This window comes from Motacilla alba, chromosome 8 (genome assembly GCF_015832195.1).
Source record: "Motacilla alba alba isolate MOTALB_02 chromosome 8, Motacilla_alba_V1.0_pri, whole genome shotgun sequence".
NCBI classification, from domain to species: domain Eukaryota; kingdom Metazoa; phylum Chordata; class Aves; order Passeriformes; family Motacillidae; genus Motacilla; species Motacilla alba.
The window spans coordinates 17711344-17731714 of record NC_052023.1 but is presented as its reverse complement, the minus strand read 5'-3'; the positions used below and the strand labels follow the sequence as shown (position 1 = coordinate 17731714).

General features: G+C 38.5%; 1 protein-coding gene across 8 annotated transcripts in view; it reads right to left on the bottom strand.

Annotated features, from left to right (window-relative positions):
• The window catches only part of PTBP2 (polypyrimidine tract binding protein 2), a 45396-nt gene extending 28731 nt beyond the window's left edge, over positions 1-16665 (bottom strand). For 3 of the 8 annotated variants that reach the window (XM_038144165.1, XM_038144166.1, XM_038144167.1), the window contains exons 1-3: positions 16471-16660; positions 14880-14910; positions 3724-3799 (exon numbers count right to left, since the gene is read on the bottom strand). In XM_038144165.1, the coding sequence (XP_038000093.1) occupies positions 3724-3799; positions 14880-14910; positions 16471-16478 (115 nt within the window). In that variant the 5' untranslated portion in view covers positions 16479-16660. Of the gene's footprint in view, positions 1-3723; positions 3800-14879; positions 14911-16470 lie in introns of all 8 variants that reach the window. The other 5 variants (XM_038144161.1, XM_038144162.1, XM_038144164.1 and 2 more) reach the window with 4 other exon arrangements.
• Positions 16666-20371: the final 3706 nt, after the last annotated feature.

The following is a 20371-nucleotide window of genomic DNA, read 5'->3' as shown; positions in this document are numbered from 1 at the left end:
TTCCTCAACAATGACAGTAATCAAATTTGTCCAAAACAGGGTTCAGAATTAAGAGGTAAAAGTCATCTTAATCAAAGTCTAGAATTCTGCTCCTTTACAGTCTTAAGACTAGTCTTTTACAAAAGACATAAAGTACCTAAAACAGTAATTCAACTGTAGTGACTGCTAATGTAACATGCTGTCACCTACACAGTCTGGAGGATGGAAACAGATGACAAAGCTGTTTAGAAAACGCCCAAGGATCAGGCCCTGCATTTTGAGCCATGTCCAACATGCTGGCCTTTTTTAGAGAATTACCAGTGGTTCAAATTATCAGTAAGAATGCAAATCAAACATCTATTCACCAATTTCACAACTTTCTTTCACAAAAGAATAAGAAGGATTCAGCTGCAAGACTCCCTATAGGGCAGAGAAACCATTCCTTTTTCATGCCTTTCACTAGGTCAGAAGATTAGAGCAAGAGGGTTCATAAAAGCATTAAAGTATTACAGTATTCTCACTGAATAGAGCTGAACACAAAAAAAACAACCAACCAAACAAACAAAAAAACCCCCAAAACCAAAACAAAACCTAAAGGAACTGTTCCCATGATAAAAAGGTAGGATGTTCAGTCTCACTCATAATGACACCGCCCTCAGTTCCCCCAAAACCCCTCCCTTCCAAAAGAAGATAGGTTTTTAGCTATTTTGACAACTTAGGCATTTTGGTTGAAGTTAATATTTCTATAGCAGAGAGAGAAATGAGGTTGTGACTGACAAGATTTTGTTCAAAGTTTAGGCCTGCTAAGGCACTGCTATTGATAACTGCTTTTTTGACTATGTACACTTTGACCAATAAAAGGCTCAGAGGATTATAAAGACAAACTATCTCTTTCTTCTGTTCTCCTAGCTATCTACTTAGAAAAATATCACAGAATCAGATATTGGAAATATCACAGTCAAAACCAGCACAGGTTTCTATATTCTCTGGAAAACAATGGCCAAGTCTCATAATAATACCATGACACTTCCCAACCCTAAGAATGAAAGGGCAAGAACAAGTATTAGTTTTACATAGGCAGATATCTACAACATGTCCCATTTATAAGGGACTTAATAAATGATCACAGGGTCCCTGAAGCCCTAGAAAATCTGGGAAAGATTCATCACCTTGGTTTTTTTTTCTTCTGCAGCCAAAAACAACCATTTAATTGACCAAAGCTTTAAATTCTTCTGAAAAAGTAGTAGCAGAATTGAAGCAAAAGGAGGACATCAACTCAGATAGAAAGAATACTTGAACTCATTTGGCTTCAGGAGATGGTTTCAGAAAAATTAACACAGGTTTCAATTTCACATCTAACTACTTTGTAATTTACAATCTGAACTTGTAAACTGTGCAAGTCTGGAAAAAGTACTTCCTGATTCACAGTAAAAAAGAGAGCTATGGGAGGATATATTGAGAAGGTTGAACAGAGGATTTATCTTTCTCTACAGGGGTTTTTTGTGCTACTTAAAAAGACAGGCAGAATGAAATTTGAATACAATACCAAGAAAATGTTTAAAAAATAGAACACCCAAACAAACAAATTCCCTTTTTACAGACTGCTCTAGAGAATGACTTGAATTACAGCACTGCATTTGGATTGTGAGGTTTTGTTTGTTTGGGATTATTTTTCCACCAACTTTCTTTACATATTACAGAATTCATATGAAACTTTTAATAACAGGCATCTGATACTACAGGAGCCAGACCACTATTCTAACCACTGCTGCTAATGAGATTGTTTCTTGAGTTATGGTTATGGATGCAAAAAAAACCCAAACAGAGAAACCCCACCCACACCAAAACTACTCCCACACACAACAACGAAACTCCCAAGAATAAAATCCAAACCCTTAATCAGCTTAAATAGGGTGGAAAGAAAAACAAAATGGGAAGCAATGTATTTGTTAAATGCATCAAACTTCTATCCCATACATCAACCTAATGGGATCAAAACATGCTTTTCCATTCTCAGAATTTTTAAGGAAGAATTTCTATGCAGGGGCTGCTTAGACAAGCTTCCGTATTTCTTGTTCTGAAACCTCAAAATTATAATGCTTATTTCAATTTTTTTAAATTTACCTCTTTTTTCCTTTGATAAATTAATTTGCATTTAATTTCCTGGAACTAAAAGTTTATCTAAAAATATATGGAAAATTTGGTAATGTTTAGGACGTGGTCCTGTCTTAATGTCCACTGCCGACACCCAAACCCTCCAGCACACAAGTCCTTTCCATAGTTGTTTCTTGTTTAAGTAAAGCAAACTGACGAAGCATGAAATATCCAGGACTGAAGAGGACATCAAGAAAATGAAAACAAGAGGGACCTCTTCCAGGCAGGAAGTAAGAAAAACAGGGAAGAGAGACAAATGTTCTGGGGTTCCAAAATGGCTATGAATGCACTACACTGCACTGCATTTCTGACTTATTTCAAAGTAATAACCTCTTCACCTTTGGTTACAGAACTGCCAGTGGAAGTGGTTTTCTTCTGCTGCCACACTCCTCCACTCAACACCACACTGTGTCTGCAACTGTGCAATCACATGACTGATCAGTAAGCTGCTCCAGGGAAAAATGACTTTATTTTGTTAGAATAGTTTAATGCTGCATTAACTTATTCTGCAAGTGTATGAGCACTAAAACAGAAGAGCGTAGCAGAAACGTGCATTTGGATTTGCTTGTGCTGAAGATGTAGGATGAGAAAGCACAGAGGTACCCATTCTGGCAAGAGCTGTCACCACAGCACCCTAATAGTAACATGAAATTGCACCCTGAATCCTAACCTCTTACTAACAAATTAAAATGGAAAGAGTCTGCTATTAATATCAGTGATTATACTGCTGACCCCATGAATACAGAAAATCAGGCACAGTAGAACAGTGAATCAGGCAACTGACTGGAAAGTGCAGCAACCCTCTGGCGTCATGAATTAACTCCTCCACATCTCTAAGGGAAGAGGAAAAAAAAGGAGAAAAAACTCACAAAAAATTAATAGTCTGGTAGAAAAAGAAAAAAGAGAAAAAGCAAGACCTCTGAAATGAGCTTTCCAAGGGAACTCAACGTACATTCAACATACAGAAGCATCAACTGCAAAGAAGGATTTTAGTGTGTGCCAATTAATGAAAAAACCTTTCTATCTAGCATCACCAGAAAACTGATTCAAGAACAGCCAGTCACTTCGCTCTGATATTCTACACTGCGATCTCAAACTGAAGGAGCAAAGTGAAGCTTCCTGCTTTAGCAGTGAACCAGAACTCTCTTTTCCCAAATCCACACTGTATTATGAAAGTGGCACAGTGGTCTTCCCTGTAACGCCCAGACTTGCAGATGACCATGTGTAAAGAAGTTGATGTGTCACAGGAACTGGGCTGCTTACCTTTGCCTGAGATTTTACTGGGCTGTTTACCTATGCAGCTGAGACTCCTTACTTTAAAGGTAGCTGTACAAGACAACTGTGATTTATCATCCCATCACCCACCAACAATTTTGTGTGCAGACATCTGAAAGTTGCCTGCTGATTGTGGGATTATTCTTCTCAGATACCCAAGGTTTGTAGGAAATACAAAGTCACTATATTCTAATACAAGCCAACAGTTTATCCCTCTTAGCACAACGGATTCTTGTTTCGGTGTTGTCCCCTTGTAAACAGGAAATGAGTCCAAGTATAAATTATAGATTTCTCCTTTGAAAGGGCATCACTTACCAGTAACTACCATGCTGCTCATGTTAGAGTTCGGGCTACTGAGTACACTGCCTGAAAGAAGTTCGTCAGATCCTCTCTAAAAAGAAAGAGACAGTAAGAGATTTTTTTTCCTCTATTTTGTGATTTTTAAAGATGATACTTCCTCTTTTCAGATAAGTGCAACAATTTGAAATCTAAGTAAAGCGGAATATTCACATGGCATTCTGAAATGAGAGCAGCTTAAGCACAGTTGTTTTAACCCACCACTGAAATAAAGCCATCTCTGGACACAATGAGAACTGCTGAACAATAATTTTGTCCAGCATTTCAAATTAAAATATAATTAAATAAATTTATTCTACTTCAATAACATTTAAATTAATTTAAGTTTTAAAATTTTAATACACATATATATTAAACTATTATATCTAGCTGAAACTACAAGGGAAACCTATGCAAAGAGAAATATGGAGTTTAGCTCAATTTTAACACCCCTATTTAAAAACAAAGATTTAATGATCACAGGAAATGAAATCAGTTTTCATTTTGTGGACATTCATTTTTTTTTCTTCTGCAAAACACAACTTAGGGTAGGGAATTACATCTTCACTGTAGTTCTTGAAACATGACAAATATCAATTAATGAATGACTTAAAAGTTGGCTGCAAAAATCAGAAGGGTTTATATTAAAACCATACAAGATAACCCTTTCCACAAATGGTAAGATGGGCACTTGAAGCAGTTGAAGAGGCACTTCTTTTCACACCCTTGTTGCTTCTTTTCTCCTTTTATGCCCCAACCCTCTTCACACTCAAAACTTCATCCCTCAAAAAGCCTACAAAGTCTTTACGTGATCTTTTAATAAACAAAATATTTAAACCATCCTTTGAATATTATCTTTAATTTCTTACAGGTTCTTTCCCACTTCAGAAGTATTTCTGCAGTGCCCTTAAGACTAACACAGGTCACTGCTAAAATGGCAATGAGGGGAAAAAACCCAGTTTCTATCCACCCTTATTAAAATAAATGGGTTTAATTCTGTTGTGGACACTACAAGAGAATCAAGAACAGTTAATGAATATGTTTTACAGGGCACTTCAATACTTCATAATACATTCATCTGAGAGTATTACCTTCATAGACAGCACTGTTGAAAGACTTAGAAAAATCACACCCTTACCTTTTTCTCATGCTGCACTATATTTGTGTCCACACAGAGAATGGTATGTCAAAGTTTATGTATGTGTACACACATATAGAGCCATTAAAGTTTACCTGGTCTTCAACATCAGCTCTGAAGCATCTCTATGCAGTTTACTGAATGCTCTAAGCTTGTAAGGGTACATGGCAAGCCACAAAGCTGTGCCTATCAAATGAGCAAGAGTTCCCTTAAGATTGCATCACGCCTAATACCAAGATCAGACAGAACCGTGAGAGGGACTACGTCTTGTCCTTTTCAGTTTAAGTATCCATTTCTAATCAGATGTAACTAAGAAAAATTTAGCTAGACAGAGCTGAGAAGCAGCTTATAGGTAAGTTATAGAAATTCTCTGTTTTTCTAACTACATTGCTTTCTAATACTGATGTAATATGCAGGTACTCGGTATAAGTTGAAACATAAGCATTCTTTCCCTTTCATGTTCTACTTTTTCTAACATAATATTGACTAGGATAGAGTGCTGCAAAGTTGAAGATTACTAGCAGCATTAGGTTATTCAGTGATAAGTGCAGTTTTTTCTGCTTGCAACACCCATCTAGCTCTGCTTGGGAGCCCCTGCCTGCAGCCTGGCCAGCTCAGCTGAATAGGCAGAAGCAGCAGCAGACACTGAATCTGTTCATAGTCCAGCTGATTAAGATCATGCATCAGCATTTTTTCTCCCTTAATACTACAGGAATAAATTTGCAATGGTACAGCAATTACTACATAAACAGCTGAAGCAACCCCAGTACCAAATGAATACTCTTCCCAAAACCTGTAGGAACTTTACAATTCTGAAATATCTCAGATTTCAATTTCAATTTCTCCAGCTTCAGAAAGTTACTTACAACAGCAACTGCTGAATGAAAGAGTGCAAGCATGATTATATAAACTTCTTGTTCCTAGTAAATCTGACTTTCAAAAAAACTGTTAATTTCTTAAACCACAGCAGAAAAATCTAAAAGGAGCACACATTACTCAACAGAGTAGATATTCAGTTCCAGTATTTGTGTTTCATGAACAGTTCTCTCTTCATTTGCAAACATATCATTTTACATTTCATAAATACCTTCACAGTCAATCACAAGACTTTGTCATTGCACTTGAAAGTTTCAACATTGTTGCTTCAGAAAAACAATTAAATGTGAATTTCTTGCACTGGCCTGTATCATGAAATCTACAGTTGTCTTATCTGCATAAATTAGTGTTCTAAAGTCTGATTCACATATGTACAGGTTCATATATGAATTGTTCTTTGAATTCCCCTGTGAAATCACAAATGTACAGCAAACCTCTATTAACTCACTCCCGTCCGTATTTCCCAAGGTCTTGGTAAGAGAGATCTTTGACCATGTGAGTAATGATCTTATAGATATACATGCCTATTTTTCCCAATTGGCTCTTAAGCAGCCTAGATCCTTCTGTACTTCAGTAACTTTGAAACCAGCTCCGCAGCAAAAGACCTGATGGACTTGGATACAGTGATACATTACAAAATCAAAAGCAGTACCTGCCTGGTTATTGTGATTTACTTCAAAAGGGTTGCCTGAAGATCTTGGTTGTCTAGTAAAGCAATTTCATATAAGCATCTAAAGTATTCCCATGTATGCTCTTAGACTGGCACTACTGTGTAACACAACCCCTCCCGAATTACACAGACATGAATACTTATTTTACTTACATTTATTCAGCAGAGATAAGGGTATATTTGATTTGTGCTTTGGGGTGCTTGGTTTTGGTTTCATGTGCATACTCTTTTAGAGGGTGCTAAGCCAAAAAGGACTGACACCATGATCCACAAGCAAAGTTTTTCATCACTCTGCTATGTCACACATGAATTTCAAAATCATAACCTATGTCCAAGCATCTTGAATATTTAATTAGTCTTAATCACAGAAGTTCTGCTAGTCAAATAGTACAAACCTTTAAACTAAATTAGCTAATTGTACTGCGTGTTTCAGAGCTAAGGAAACCAAACTCAGATATCTGAAGAGCACACAGAATCAGACTCAATCAAGGAAGGAAGATCCAACACCAACGTTCACTTAACTCTATCCCTGTCTCTGCAAACTGCTGTGTTCTAAAGTCAGAGCAAGTTCGAGATTGTGTAACAGTACTGAAGATCATAAATACAGAGATGGTAAAAACATTCTCACCTAAGTTATAATAACAAACAAATAAAAAACCACCACAATGATGATATTTCACCATAAACTGCAAAGGACAGTTACTGTAACAGCAACACAGTAGAGACTAATTGAATATCCATTTTAGCATGAGGGAAGGAGATTATTAAGAACAAAATAAAAAGTATAAACTACTATTAACACCTCATCTTCTGGCATCTAGGCCTCAACAGCACAAGTCTTCGATGCCATATTTCTATTCCTACCAATGTCAAGAAGATAAATTTACATAAATCTTTCACAAAAACTAACTGCTCAGATCAGAGCAATCTAGACCATTTCTTTATGAAACCAGCATCTACCAAATTATGAGTATACAAAATAAACAAGGGAACTTCCAGTCTAACATCCTGCAGCGAGTGAACCCTGAATTTGTCCCAGTCAATACCACCCTTTCACTTCAGCCCATGCTATCACCCCCATGACCCCATGAGAGCATTCCCATGCATGGTGGGAAAACATCATGTTTAATGCATGGCTTCAATCAATGGATTTATGTAAAACTGACATGTAGGACCACTTTCAAAAAAGACAAAAAATATACCAAACCAGACTTTTAGTGCATATTTCAGTGAAAATTCAAAATTGTATATACAAAAATTATGTTACATACTGTAAGTTAAAGATACCGCTTTGATATTTTAGCTAATTTCCCTAAGTGAATACTTATTTCTTGCACTGTCACTTCTGCAATTCACAAAATCAATTAAACAAAGAGAAAGAAGAAGCCCCTAGCTCAGCAAATCAATGTCCTAGGTCCTTGCTTTAAGTTAGAGCTAACTCAAAATCCTTCACTACACAAGCTGGATTTACATTGCAGAATTTCAGATTTTTCCCCCCCACAAAAGACTACTATAAAGCTTCATGCTATCACAGGTTTTTTTATGTAGCTATATAATTTCAGGAAGTCATTACAGTCATACTATGCTTCCAGGCTAATCAAAAATATAGTGTTTAGAAGTCTTTGCAAACTATTTTCCTAATATTCCAGATTACGCTTTAAATACTTAACACATTCCCCAGATTTTATTACATCCAAGGGTTTAGTGTTTTATGCATCAAAATACTTTTTGACAACTGCTTACATCAGAGACACATCAGCTTTTTTCCCCAGTAATTCAGGGCTATAGAGACTCTGACCTGAAGTTTTGGCTAAACCTAACAGTATTACAGAGAGCTTATTAGAAGCATGTGTAGAAGCACTACCATACTCCTAGAAACAGTAAACAAGTGACTCCTAGAAACAGTTAACTTTTGTTAAAAAGTCAACAGTATCATCTAAAACAATTTCTTGAATTCACACTAGAAAATATAAGGATGACACTCAAAGACATCGAAAAATAATTTTTTTACAAATATTCTCATTTGTGGTATTTATGTTTGCTGATACTACAAACCTCTCCCAAAACCAGGATGATTCTGCCCTTCCCATTTCCCTCTCTCCGCCCTTCCCCCCTAAGGAAAGATAAGTTAGGGAACTTCAGCTGCACTGCACATTCACCACAGTCACTCTCAGCCTACAGGCATGAATTTCCCAAGGGCTATGACAAGCCAGGAGACAGATCTCGTGATTTAAGGGAATTCAACAGCATTGTAAAACACTTTATTTCTAACAACATCTGGGAACAATTTAAAAGAAAGAGCCAGAAACTTGATGGTATGGGAAAGGAATAAGAAGCACATGACAGTTTCAACCCAGACATTAAAACATTCTCCTCTAACAGTTACACACTGTAAACACACTGCTTCAATATCTGAAGTTACTTTGGGGACTGGCTGTTTGAAACAACAGAATGACACACTTTGAACCCCCAAACACAGCATTTATAAACTTTTTTCAGTTTACATGTGATGAATTACAATTCAAAAGGATGCTTAGTTTTTAACATGATAAATTTTTATATGAAACACTGCATAAATATACTCTCACATAATGTTTCATCAAGAAAAACACTTGGTCTGCCTTATGCTCTGCTTATACACACAACTGTCAAAACACATAATCCAAACTACCCTAAGGAATTTGCTACACCTGTCATATGTACAGGATCACAGAAGGCCCATGCAGGACAGGATACATATTCAAAAGAAACTCCAGGCAGGCTCATAAATATTTTGCAAAGCAGACAGTTTAACTATAAGCTTGCTATTAGTTCACCAGAACCTTGCATGCATGGAATATACCTACTTGAACAGTTTTAAAGAATACACCATTTAACTATATTGGCATGAAATCAGTTAAGGTCGTGAACTCCATGGGTGCTTAACATGGAATGCAGCTTGATTTGCTTGTGAAAACATGGCCTGAAGCTCTAGGAAATGGGAAGGGTATTTGCATGTGGTATTAGTGCATGGCGCATGTAATTGCGTTTCTCTTTGTATAACCCCTCAATTAAGATGCAAACCTAAGTCTTCTGCTACAAACTAGAACTACGTGATTTCAAATTAGCGAAAGATATCAAAATTTATCAAACAAGTATACTAAAACTTCCATACATACAGTGAGTATACTGACTACAGAGAACAAACTAAGTTTCAACATGTTTGCTTTCTTTCTATTTTCAGCTTTCCTTACTTCTTAACATATACTACAGTGGCAGAATGGGCATCACAAAAAAAAAAAAGCACTAAGAAAAAAAGAACTGGAGGCAGCTATTCTGAGAATAAATATGAAAGCCATTTCAGACAGGGTCAATTTATAGAAGTTACTGCTATCAGATATCTTTACTGCTAACAGATATCTTTCATTGTAAGAAGTTATTTTTTGTCACTATGGACATGTTCCCCATACCATTCCTAGAAAGACAAATCCAGATGCCAGTTCTAAACTTTTGAGCATGGTCAGACTTCAGCCTTACTTCACTGCTATAATGCTCTTTTTTTGCTGTTTACTGCTGCTAGCACAACTTAAGTATTATTGAAAACAAAGGTTGTCTAAAAACATTACCACAGCTAACACAAGACTAAAACACCTCTAATTCAAAAATAACCCATTTTTATCATATCGCTGCGTCTTTGTCTGGTCTACCAGCAATTATATTAGACATGCAAGGTTAGCCCAAAACTCTAATCCTAACATTTTAAATGCAACAGACTATCACATGGCATTTGTCTGGATGAATAAACCAATTTTTTATCCTACCACTCCCTTCTTTTTAAGTAGCCAAAATTACAACAGTAAAGGCAAAAAATTTGAGAGAGTACAAAACTGAAAGAACAGGCTTGTGAAGTAAGTTTGGACTAAATTTTAGAAGTGGGAGTTTATCTTCTGACAACTTGCTAGAATCTGACTTTCAATCCTATTTTCATTATATGATGTACAGTTGAAACAAAAAGTCACAGCACATCTACAGTATCTACTTGTTTCCACCATGAAAAAATTCTCAGTTATTACTAGCAAAAAAGGTTCAGAATATAGTTTTGTAAGAGAAGACTATGCCTCAGAACATGAGTTAAAAAACCAAAGTGGACAACAATTCAAGAGTACTTACAGACTGCTACTTCATGCTCTCTCCCCTTTCTCCATCAGTTCCTTTCTCTGTCAGTTTTTAGCTCCTGTCCTTCCCCCATACTACTATATTCCTCCAAGTTAAGTTTCAGCAACCAGGAAAAAGGGTAACTAGGTGATACTTTCCCGTTTGGAAGACTTACAAAGTACTAGGACGTGTTTCTTAGCATCTTCTACCCATCCCAAACATGATCAACCAAATACAAACCACCAATTCCCTCATCTCTTAAACACACTGCAACAGCCAAAGCCCTGACCTTGGGGGGAAGAAGGCCATCCCCACATCTTTAAACATTACAAAACTCTGTTTACAGGAATGAGTTTTCTCTCCTAGCTATAACTGGGGCTGTCTGTGCTTGGCAGCTGAAGCTTGGTTTTTGGCCAGTATCCATAGCTCTGTCAAGAAGGTAAAAAAATTTCCCAAATGCTGTGTACCAAATAATGCTCCAGGAAGAAATGACTGCTTCTATTCTCCTGTCAGATAGAAGAACACCCCAGCCCTTGTGAAACATGTAATGCACATACACAGAATGAGTCACTCAATTGTTCAAACCCCATTTACTGCACAGCTACCCACTCCATCCAGGAGAAACATCATCCATTAGACTGAAGTGGCACACACTGAAACACAGTAGGAGATCACCCCCAATATGCACCCAAAGTTCACCTAAGTTATTCCCTACACCTGAGTGACATATATTCCTTATTCCGTGTTTTCATATCCCTCCAAAGATTCTTTTAATTTCTCCATAGGAAAGATACATTATACACTTCATACATCCAACAGCTGAAAGAGGCTCTATCACACCAAGTGCCAAATCAGGTATCAAGATTAAAGCACTATAATGTAAAGAGAACACAAGAGAACAATTCAAAGTACAGTTATTAGATGCTGATGCTCAAAACTGTATAACCAGAGAGTAACTAAGGACCTGATGTAATAAGAACAGAGCAACTCCAATGTACTTTTTTAAAAAAGAAAAAGCAAACATTTTACAGAGTATGATAATTTTTTGAAATGATGCACAAAGAAGTCTATAAAATGTATAGACTTTCTCCAGGGAACTTAATTTTTTTAAATTGATGAACTATGTAAATATTACCATTACTGGAATCCTTAACTCTCCTTTATTCAAGTATTCTTGCACAAACTGCTTATATACACTGCAAGTTCACAAATCAGCATCAGACAGAGACCTAAAGCTCATTCCTTCTTGCATTATTTTGCAAAATGTAATGTAAGGGGTGAACTGTGTGCAGTGACATTTCCCTGCCTCCATGAATTCTAGGTAAGCAAAACAAGACATTACAGACCAAATCAAGTATGAGTTATCTCATTTGTATTTACAAGATGACTGTGTTGTGACATATTTTAATGCTTTCAGAAATTAAAGCACGCTGCTCCTCTGACAGATTTGAGCTAGGAAGCGTGTTCCCACTGCATATTTTGAGTTGCACAAAGACCCACATTTATTCTTTGTAAACCAAGTTCTCAAGTTGTATTCACAATTTTTTCCACTTCCATTTTAAGTTTTATGTTTTGTACTGGTTTCTAGTGTTAATTTCTGGTGACTCAACATGTAAATCAAATGAAGACCAAACATCAGCTGAACAAAAATGTTTTAAAACAAATTTAGTATAAAACAAAAATAAATGGTAATAGTTTCAAATTTATCCCTCATTTGTAGATAACTCTGATTATAAAACTGTTAATAAAGCATTATAAGGAAGCATTCCTTTTACTTCATACTTGCCTTGACCACGTGCAGTCCCCTAAGCTAAAAAGCCCTCCTTTAATGGAAAGACAATACCCAGACTACAATAATTAACTTCTCTTACTCTTTTATGAATGGGTTTAAAAATATAACATGTGCACTTTGCTGTTCAAGAGAACAAACAGCCAGATAACAGTTAATATAACTTTTAAATTTGCATTGACATGACTGATGATGATAAAAAAGAGCAAGTTTTCCAAACAGAAGAGTCACATGTCACCATCCATTTCTCCAAGTATAACTGAATATATCACAAACATGTTTTGCAAATGATCAGCATATACACCCTAAGTGAAAAATATCAGAAAGCGTCAAGTAAAAAAAATATCTTGGATAAGGCAACTTCTCACAGCTAAATCCCTGCCCACATCCAATGACTATCCAGTCTCAACAAAAGCAGTGTTGGAAGAGCATTAAAATTGCTAATGCAACTCCTTGGATTCAAAACTTAATTCTTACACATTCCCAGAGCACCCCATGAAAAAGAAAACTTCCAAGGGAAGGCCAGATGACTGATCCCAGTTGTTTATCTACACTTGACAGGCAAAGCATCCCTCAACTTGAAAACATCAGTCCATCAAGAGCAATGAATAGTCACCATAAGGATATGTTTCACATGTCCTTCCACAAAACACAAGTGAAGCTGGCATTACATCACTACACACACCTCAATTAGACAGAAATCCCATTTTCCATTTTTAGCAGTATCTTGAGATAATTAAAGAAGCTCCAGAACACAATCCAGTTTATTCCTACCATATTTAACAGCTGCCTTCAAGAAATCATCATACTTATTTATTTGCACTACTTCCATGCACAGACTGTTTTCTTTCAGAAACCAGACAGCAAGTCCATTTTTACAAGCAAAAAGCACAACTTTTTGATACTCCTGAGCTTTTCCCTGTAGTTTTTAATCACTGCCTCAAATACACGTGTCTTGCCTTCTTTCTTATATTCATAATATAACTTCTACAATCAACAGAAGAAAGCAGTTACATCATCTGAACCATCTTTATTTCACTGTCTGACTAGTATCTTAAAATTTGGTTCCAAGATGGCACAACCTGCTCAGAACATAGTTTGCAATACTCAAATTCTCATAGATTGAAGTTGCTCACAGTAAAGAGCAAAAGGATTACTGAATCCATTTATTTCTCCTGAAGTGAGAAATGTTAGAATTTAAGATCGAAGTAACACATGGTCTACCTGAAACTACTTCTTCACTAGAAAGAGGAAAAATTACTAAGGGTAATTAATGATTTTATATTTTTTGCCCTGAAGCTGTGTACATGGAGCACAGTTTGCTGTTGAAAGACTTGGAACATCCTCAGGTATCCCTCCAAACTACTAAATACATTGCTAAGTTTTAATTAGTTAACACTTTGTCCTCCCAAGCATCAGAGAAATAATCACGTCAGTTTGTATTTCTATTGTGATTAGCTCCCACAGAAGTACCTTAATAACTATACTTTACTCATGATTCAGAGAATGATTTTAAGCTTGTCTCCAACACTGCATGAACATTTGGAGCTGGATGGGGCCAGAATCCATGTAACTGACTTCTCACAGCTCTTCCTAGAAGCACGCTTACCCAGAAACATTATCCAGGTGGATCCAACAGAACAGCTGCTGTACCTACAGGCTGAGTGTATTACATAAGAACGAGTCCAAATCCAGCAGGACCACTACTGAATCTGAGCAACTGGGCCTTAGCAGACAAAGATGAGCTTAGCAAGCAGCTAACACTGATCAGCTTCAGGTGAAAAGGCAGGTACACAGCACAAGCTACGAAGCCCCTGAGCAAATGTGACTTCTAGAGAACTTCTGCTTCTACCACTGAAATAGAATTGCTGCCATGCATTCATTAAAGTTCTCTTGTCCCATAACCCTTTGCATAAACATTATTTCTCACTCTGCCACTATGGAGTACTGATCTAATTCCTGTGATAGATTTGAATTAAAAAAGCAAAATAAATAGCAAATTAAACACTATTTTGAAGCCCTTTCCTTATTATAAAAGTATACTAAATTAATAACTTAACTTGAGAAATAAAAGTTTAATCAAAGTAAACACTTCTGTGTCTACATAACAAATTCTAGCTCCCATTTTTCTGTCCTCTTATAGATAGTCACTTCTTTTTTAACTGCAGTGGGAACTGTTTTGCAAAAAGGAGGGGGAGGGACAGAGAAAGTATGACTTTTACAGGCCCCATGCAACAATGCGAGAGAGTTGTTTTGAAAAAAAGTATGATAAATGAAGTTTTAAAGTAAGAAGCTGACACCACTACATTAATCCAGAACCACTGTTTACAGTTCAGTGCCTAGAAAAGTCTTTTGTGTAGAGGCTCCAATTTACCTCCAGGGATTTTTGTTTAATAAAGCATACATGGCTGAATAGATAGCAGCTCACAATGACCAGTTAACATCTCCAAACATGCAATTACTGATGCTCAAAGTAGTTCATTTTGTATCAGCACTCTACCCCCTTATTTGTTAAGTGCACATCCTACCTTCACACCAACGGCAACATCAGTGACAATGCTGTAAAAACAGAAAAAAACAAGAACGTAAGTCAACCAATTTATCCTCATAAACCCAACTTTTCAATCTATTGAAATGACAAAATTATGAGGAAACAAACAGGAAACAAGTTCCCCGAGCAAGAATCTATGCTCAAAAACATAGAGGACTGAAATACAAAAGAAACTTTAAAAAGCCACTCAGCTCCCACAGCTTATAGGCCTTTCCAAAGGGTACGAAGTTTCAAGTAAACATTACTCCAATACAGCACTGCCAGGAAATTTATTTAGGAAGCTCTGGTTTCTAGACTGCATGAGATTACAGGGTAGAAATAAAGTCATTTAAAATTAAGTACAAAACTTCTCACACACCTTTATTAACTAAACAGCAAATTTGGCAACATAGGTGAACCTTTGTTTGACCCACACTTTGAACAGCAGAAAGCAATTTTTTTTTTTAATTAGCTTGGGAAAAACGCCCAAAGCATTGGCAGCTACGCCTATAAGAAATTTAATGAGGTACACCTATGAAAAACATTGCAACAGGTATGTCAAGGTACATCTTTTCCTTAGAGGTTGTGACATCACCACTCAGTGCATACCACAATCCTAAAAGAAACCATAGTCCACAAACACATACACACAAAAAAGAATATGGGAGAGCATTCCACAACGTAGTACTCATTCGTAGTTCTCAGACAGGATCTGTAACTCCTACCATTATAACTACAACCATAAAAAGCCTTGGGAACTCTCACAGTTGAAAGGTTATATATGTTTAAAGCATACCAAAGAGATGGCTTCTCTGTTTGAAGCAGAGTAAACAACCCAAGAGGAGATTTGGAAGCTGAAAGCTGTTGTATTTACACTGACGAAGGCTACAGCCACCAGCCCTGTTTTCCAGGAACAACAAAAAGCAGGCCTGGCGTGTAGCGCCTGCCCATCCCAGCCCCTACTGTCCCACATTGCCGACTGCTTCCAACCTTCCCTTCTTTGGTTTTTACAGCCAGTCCGCTGTATATACAAAGGCATCTCTCCACCTGGGGAGGGGAGGAAGCCGAAGGGCTTATTAGGCAGTTTCTGAAAACAAAAGAGCTCGACATCTGGCTCCTGCTGGCATCGCTCCTCCCCTCCAGCCAGCTCCAAAACAAACCCGAGCCCTGCAACGCGCCCCTCCTCACCCCCAGGCCAGAGGAGAGATGCCAAAGGCAGAGGAGAAGGAGGGAGCGAGAGGCTCCAGGGGCAAGGATGAGGGTAGATCGCGCCCCTTCTTTCCATCGAGACGCGGCGTCTCGGGCACTACACTTGAATGGGGGGAGCCCAAGGCCCTCGGCGATTTGAACGGGGAGCCCTACAGAGGGGCCCGCGCTACTGAGAGCCTGAGCCCCCTCCTGCCCCGCTCCCAGCCTGGGTGGGGCCTCAGGCTTCAGCTGTCCCGCGGCGGGAAGCTCATCGCTCCCCACACCCTCGGAGACGCCCGCCGACAGCCAGCGAGCGCCCGGCACCGGGACAGGCGCCACCACCGATCGGCAGCACAAAGCGCGGCAGTGCTCTCGCTCCCAGCGCCCCGGTGCCCACTCACCCGTCCATCGCCGAGCAGGACAGAGCGCGGGCAGCGGGACAGGAGCCGCGCACGGGGAGACTGAGAGAAAATGGCGGCCTGGCCTGCACGGAAACCGCCGAGCGTTGCCGAGTGCCGGGCTCCGCTCCGCGTCCCCCTGCGCTACCGCGCACGCGCCGGCAGAACGCGCACGCGCCGTGCCCGCCGGTGAAGCTTTTGCCCTCAGCTGCCCGGCCCCAGCCGGCCCCTGAGGCGGCGCGAGGCTGCCCCGCCCGCGGCGGGAGGCGGCAGCGGCGGCGCCTTCCCCTCCCGGCCGGGCCCGCCCCGCGCCTCTCCCGCCCCAGCGCCGCGTCCGGAGTGCGCGGGGGGCGGCCTCAGGACAGCTGCGAGGCAGCTGGGGGCGGCCCGGGCTCCTCAGCCCATCGGCGTTCCTCGCCGCCCCGCCCGGGTCGCGGCTGAGCCGCCGGACGCCACTTGTTGCAGGGAGAGAGTTTCCGGGCTTGGTCCCGGCCTTTCTCCTCAGGGAACACGTTCAGAGGGACCTGCGCCCCCCGGCCGCGCCGGGCTCCAGCCCCGACAGGGAGCCTTGTCCCCATCGCTCGCTGCCGTCGGCCGCGCTGTCACTTCCCAGAAAACTACTTGTTGCCTGTATAACTGATCGCCAACACTACATAAACATAATAAAGACGAACGTCCAAAGGAACTACTGCGGTGAATTGGGTTGTTTCTTCACAGAAATAAGTTTCTCTGTGGTTCTCTGTAAACTGTCGCGTCAGGGTACAAAATAGGTGGCTATTATGAAATACACGTTTTCTCCTCATTATCTTTTGCCAGATATCAGCATTTCATCACAAATCTTCAAATGTTTGATAGATTTCTAGGTTTTCTAGAAAAGCTGGGCATGACAAGACCCTGGATTGCATTCAAACAAAAAAAATCAAACTAAAGATTTTATAGCTATGAAAGAAAATTTGAAATTGTGATCCAAATGTTCCTGTAAGATCCCAAACCCAGAAGAATGTTTCAAAGTATTCAAAACATCTTCTGTGATTTCTATATTTTGATTTAGCAAAAATATCTTTAGAAAAGGTAGCCCATTACTTGATTGAACTTTAATTTTTTCAGGCTAGTGTAAATTCCTTGGAGTCTGTCATCAAAACTATTGCGATGAAGCCTGATAAAGAATTTAGGAACCAAAAACTATGAAACTATACATACGTCCATAACTGGAAAATTTTCAGTATGCTTTAATACTCCAGTATCCTCTTCTAACTGACACCACAAATAACTCATAACTGGATTAACAATTAGGAGTGTGTACAAATTCTCATTCTACTCTGCAACTTTTTTGTTGTTCTGTTCTGGAAAAGCCACTCTGATTCTTTGCAGCAGTTTGCTGATAATGCTTCTCCTAAATGCCATTATCACTTGGATATTGTCTTCAGCACCCATCACTGACCACTAGACTAAATTACTTATTATTCACTTTCTTAGAAAATCCCTCTTAAATATTTGATTTGCTGAGATTGTACCAAAAGCTCATCATGCCACATGCTATGCTTTAAGGGTTTTGCCTTCTACATTGTTATGTTTTGGTTTTTGTTTGGTTTTTTTTAAGTCTTTGGTTGGAGCTTTCTTTCCTGATTACATGTGATGAAGTACTATGATCATGACTGAAAGTAACATTGAAGACATCAGAGACATAGGAGTGCATGTAACAATCTCCATAAACCCAGGGTGTATTTATATATTTACTCTCTCTCTCTCCCTCTAAGTATAATCCTTGTATATTCTGGCATACTTACTAGGCTTTGCACCATGGAGGTTGGGTTTATAATTGGTTTCTCGTGGTTTCCATTGCCTTCAGTCCTGTTTGATGCCACATTGTACTGGGAATGTTTTTGTCTTTTTTCCCCCCTTATAAATCTAAATACATCTTATGCATTTTTGTAATGGTAGAAGTACTAATCCTTCCACTTCCTAGCAATTAGTGGAAGATCTAATTTCCATTTTATTTCTCCGACTGCCTAATTTGCTTACCTTCTTTGCCTTTATAGTAAAGCCATCTTCAAAAGTGTTTTTCTCTTCTGTAAGATTTCTTTTTTCTCCTTTGATGACACCTACCAAAATCTAAGTGAGCTAATACTCATTCAGTTTATCCTGAGTTAAAAATGATAATCAATCAGGATTTTACCTAGAGCATTTAATTTTAAAAGGGATAAAAAAGATACGAGTATTCAGCGCGTTTCTAATAAAATGCCATGGCACCCTCTTCATCAGTTGTTCCTGCAGTGTGGTATTCCACTTTCTTGCTCATGTAGCTTTGCCTTTTTATACTATTAGATCATTTTTAGCACACTTCTGAATGCCTTGTGAAATATCTGCCATATTTGGAACATTGTGATAGCATCATCTGTTTATCTGGTCGTCTGTTTTCTCTGTTGCTAGAGTGTGTTTTTGCTTTGTCTTTCTCATGTTTCAGAAAGTCAGAAAAAAAATTGTTCCCAAAAAAACCCCTCTTGTCCTTAAGAGCTGTCAACTTGCTGCTGAAGTCCTGCATCAGATGTTTCAGAAGGCAGCTGCAATGTCCAGTAAGAGACAACCATTAAGTAGAATACTTCGAGCAAAGCCCTCCACATTCAGTTGTTACATTACAAAGCACATGGACTTATATACTCTATCCATTTTATTCTAACTAAAATTTAAGTGCAGATACTGTTATCAGCTGTTCAAAAGTTCAATACCCTTAAAATCACAGTAATCTTACTGCTGCAGCAATATCTTGTTTTCCTAAATAATTTCCTTTGATCATTGGTACACTTAGATGTTTCGCTTTGATCAGTTGTTTCCGTTGTATTTCAAGAACAGCTAATAAATAACCATCTCTGTAGTTCAGTAGCAGTGTGAGTAGTTAATGATGTTTGCTCCATGAAAGGTTGTAGGAATTAGAAAGCACACAAAGATATTTTCTGCTGTACATTGTCCCAGACTGAGTCTCTGGAGTTGCTGGGGACAAAATAGCATCTGCACTCTCAGCTTGTCCAAGAGTTTGCCTGAGCACTTTTTGACATCCCTAGCATTCTAGGGCAACAAGTCTTGTGATTTAGGAAATCACTGTCTGAAAATTTTTTTCTTTTGGTTGTGTCAAGCCCACTTCCTGATAATTTCCTTTGATGTCCACTAGTTCTCATTTTTTTAAAAAAAATAGATGGATCATTTTTTCTGTGTACCTATTCTTGCTGTTCTTGAATGCAAATACCTCTATCATACTGTCTTCAGTTATCTTTCAGAAGTTCTAGTAAATTTCATGTCTCCTCTGTTAGAAGTCATTCCCTGTTTTCAATGATTTGTTTTGGTTTTTTTAATACCTTTCATAATCCTATTCTAGAAGACCATAATGGTTTTCATTATTCAATGGCTTTATATAGATGCAAAATAAATGCTTTCTGGTTTTATATTATTTTTCTTTCTTATAACACCAATCTCATTTGCATGTTTGAATCCTACTGAGCCATGAGCTGGTGTTTTCACAGAAACCCCCACAACTCAAGCACTCTTTGCTGTGTGAAAGCCATTTAGATTCCAGGATTTTGCCCTTATATTTGGGCTTGTTTTCTCTCTCACATATTACTTCCATTTTTCAGCACAGAATTTAACTTGCCATTTTACCATTCAGTCACACAGTATCATGAGAGCTTTCCACAATTCTTCACGGTCAGCTTTTGTTTTTATTACCATGAATAATTCGGCATCATCAGCAAACTTGGTTGCCTCGATAATCGCTCTTTTTTCCAGATCATTTAAGAATATGCTGAACAACACAGGTCCCTGTGGTACACTACCAATGACCTCCCTGTACTGTAACAAAACAGAACATTTTTCTTGTCCTTCATTTAATATCTTTTATTAATCTAGTATTAAT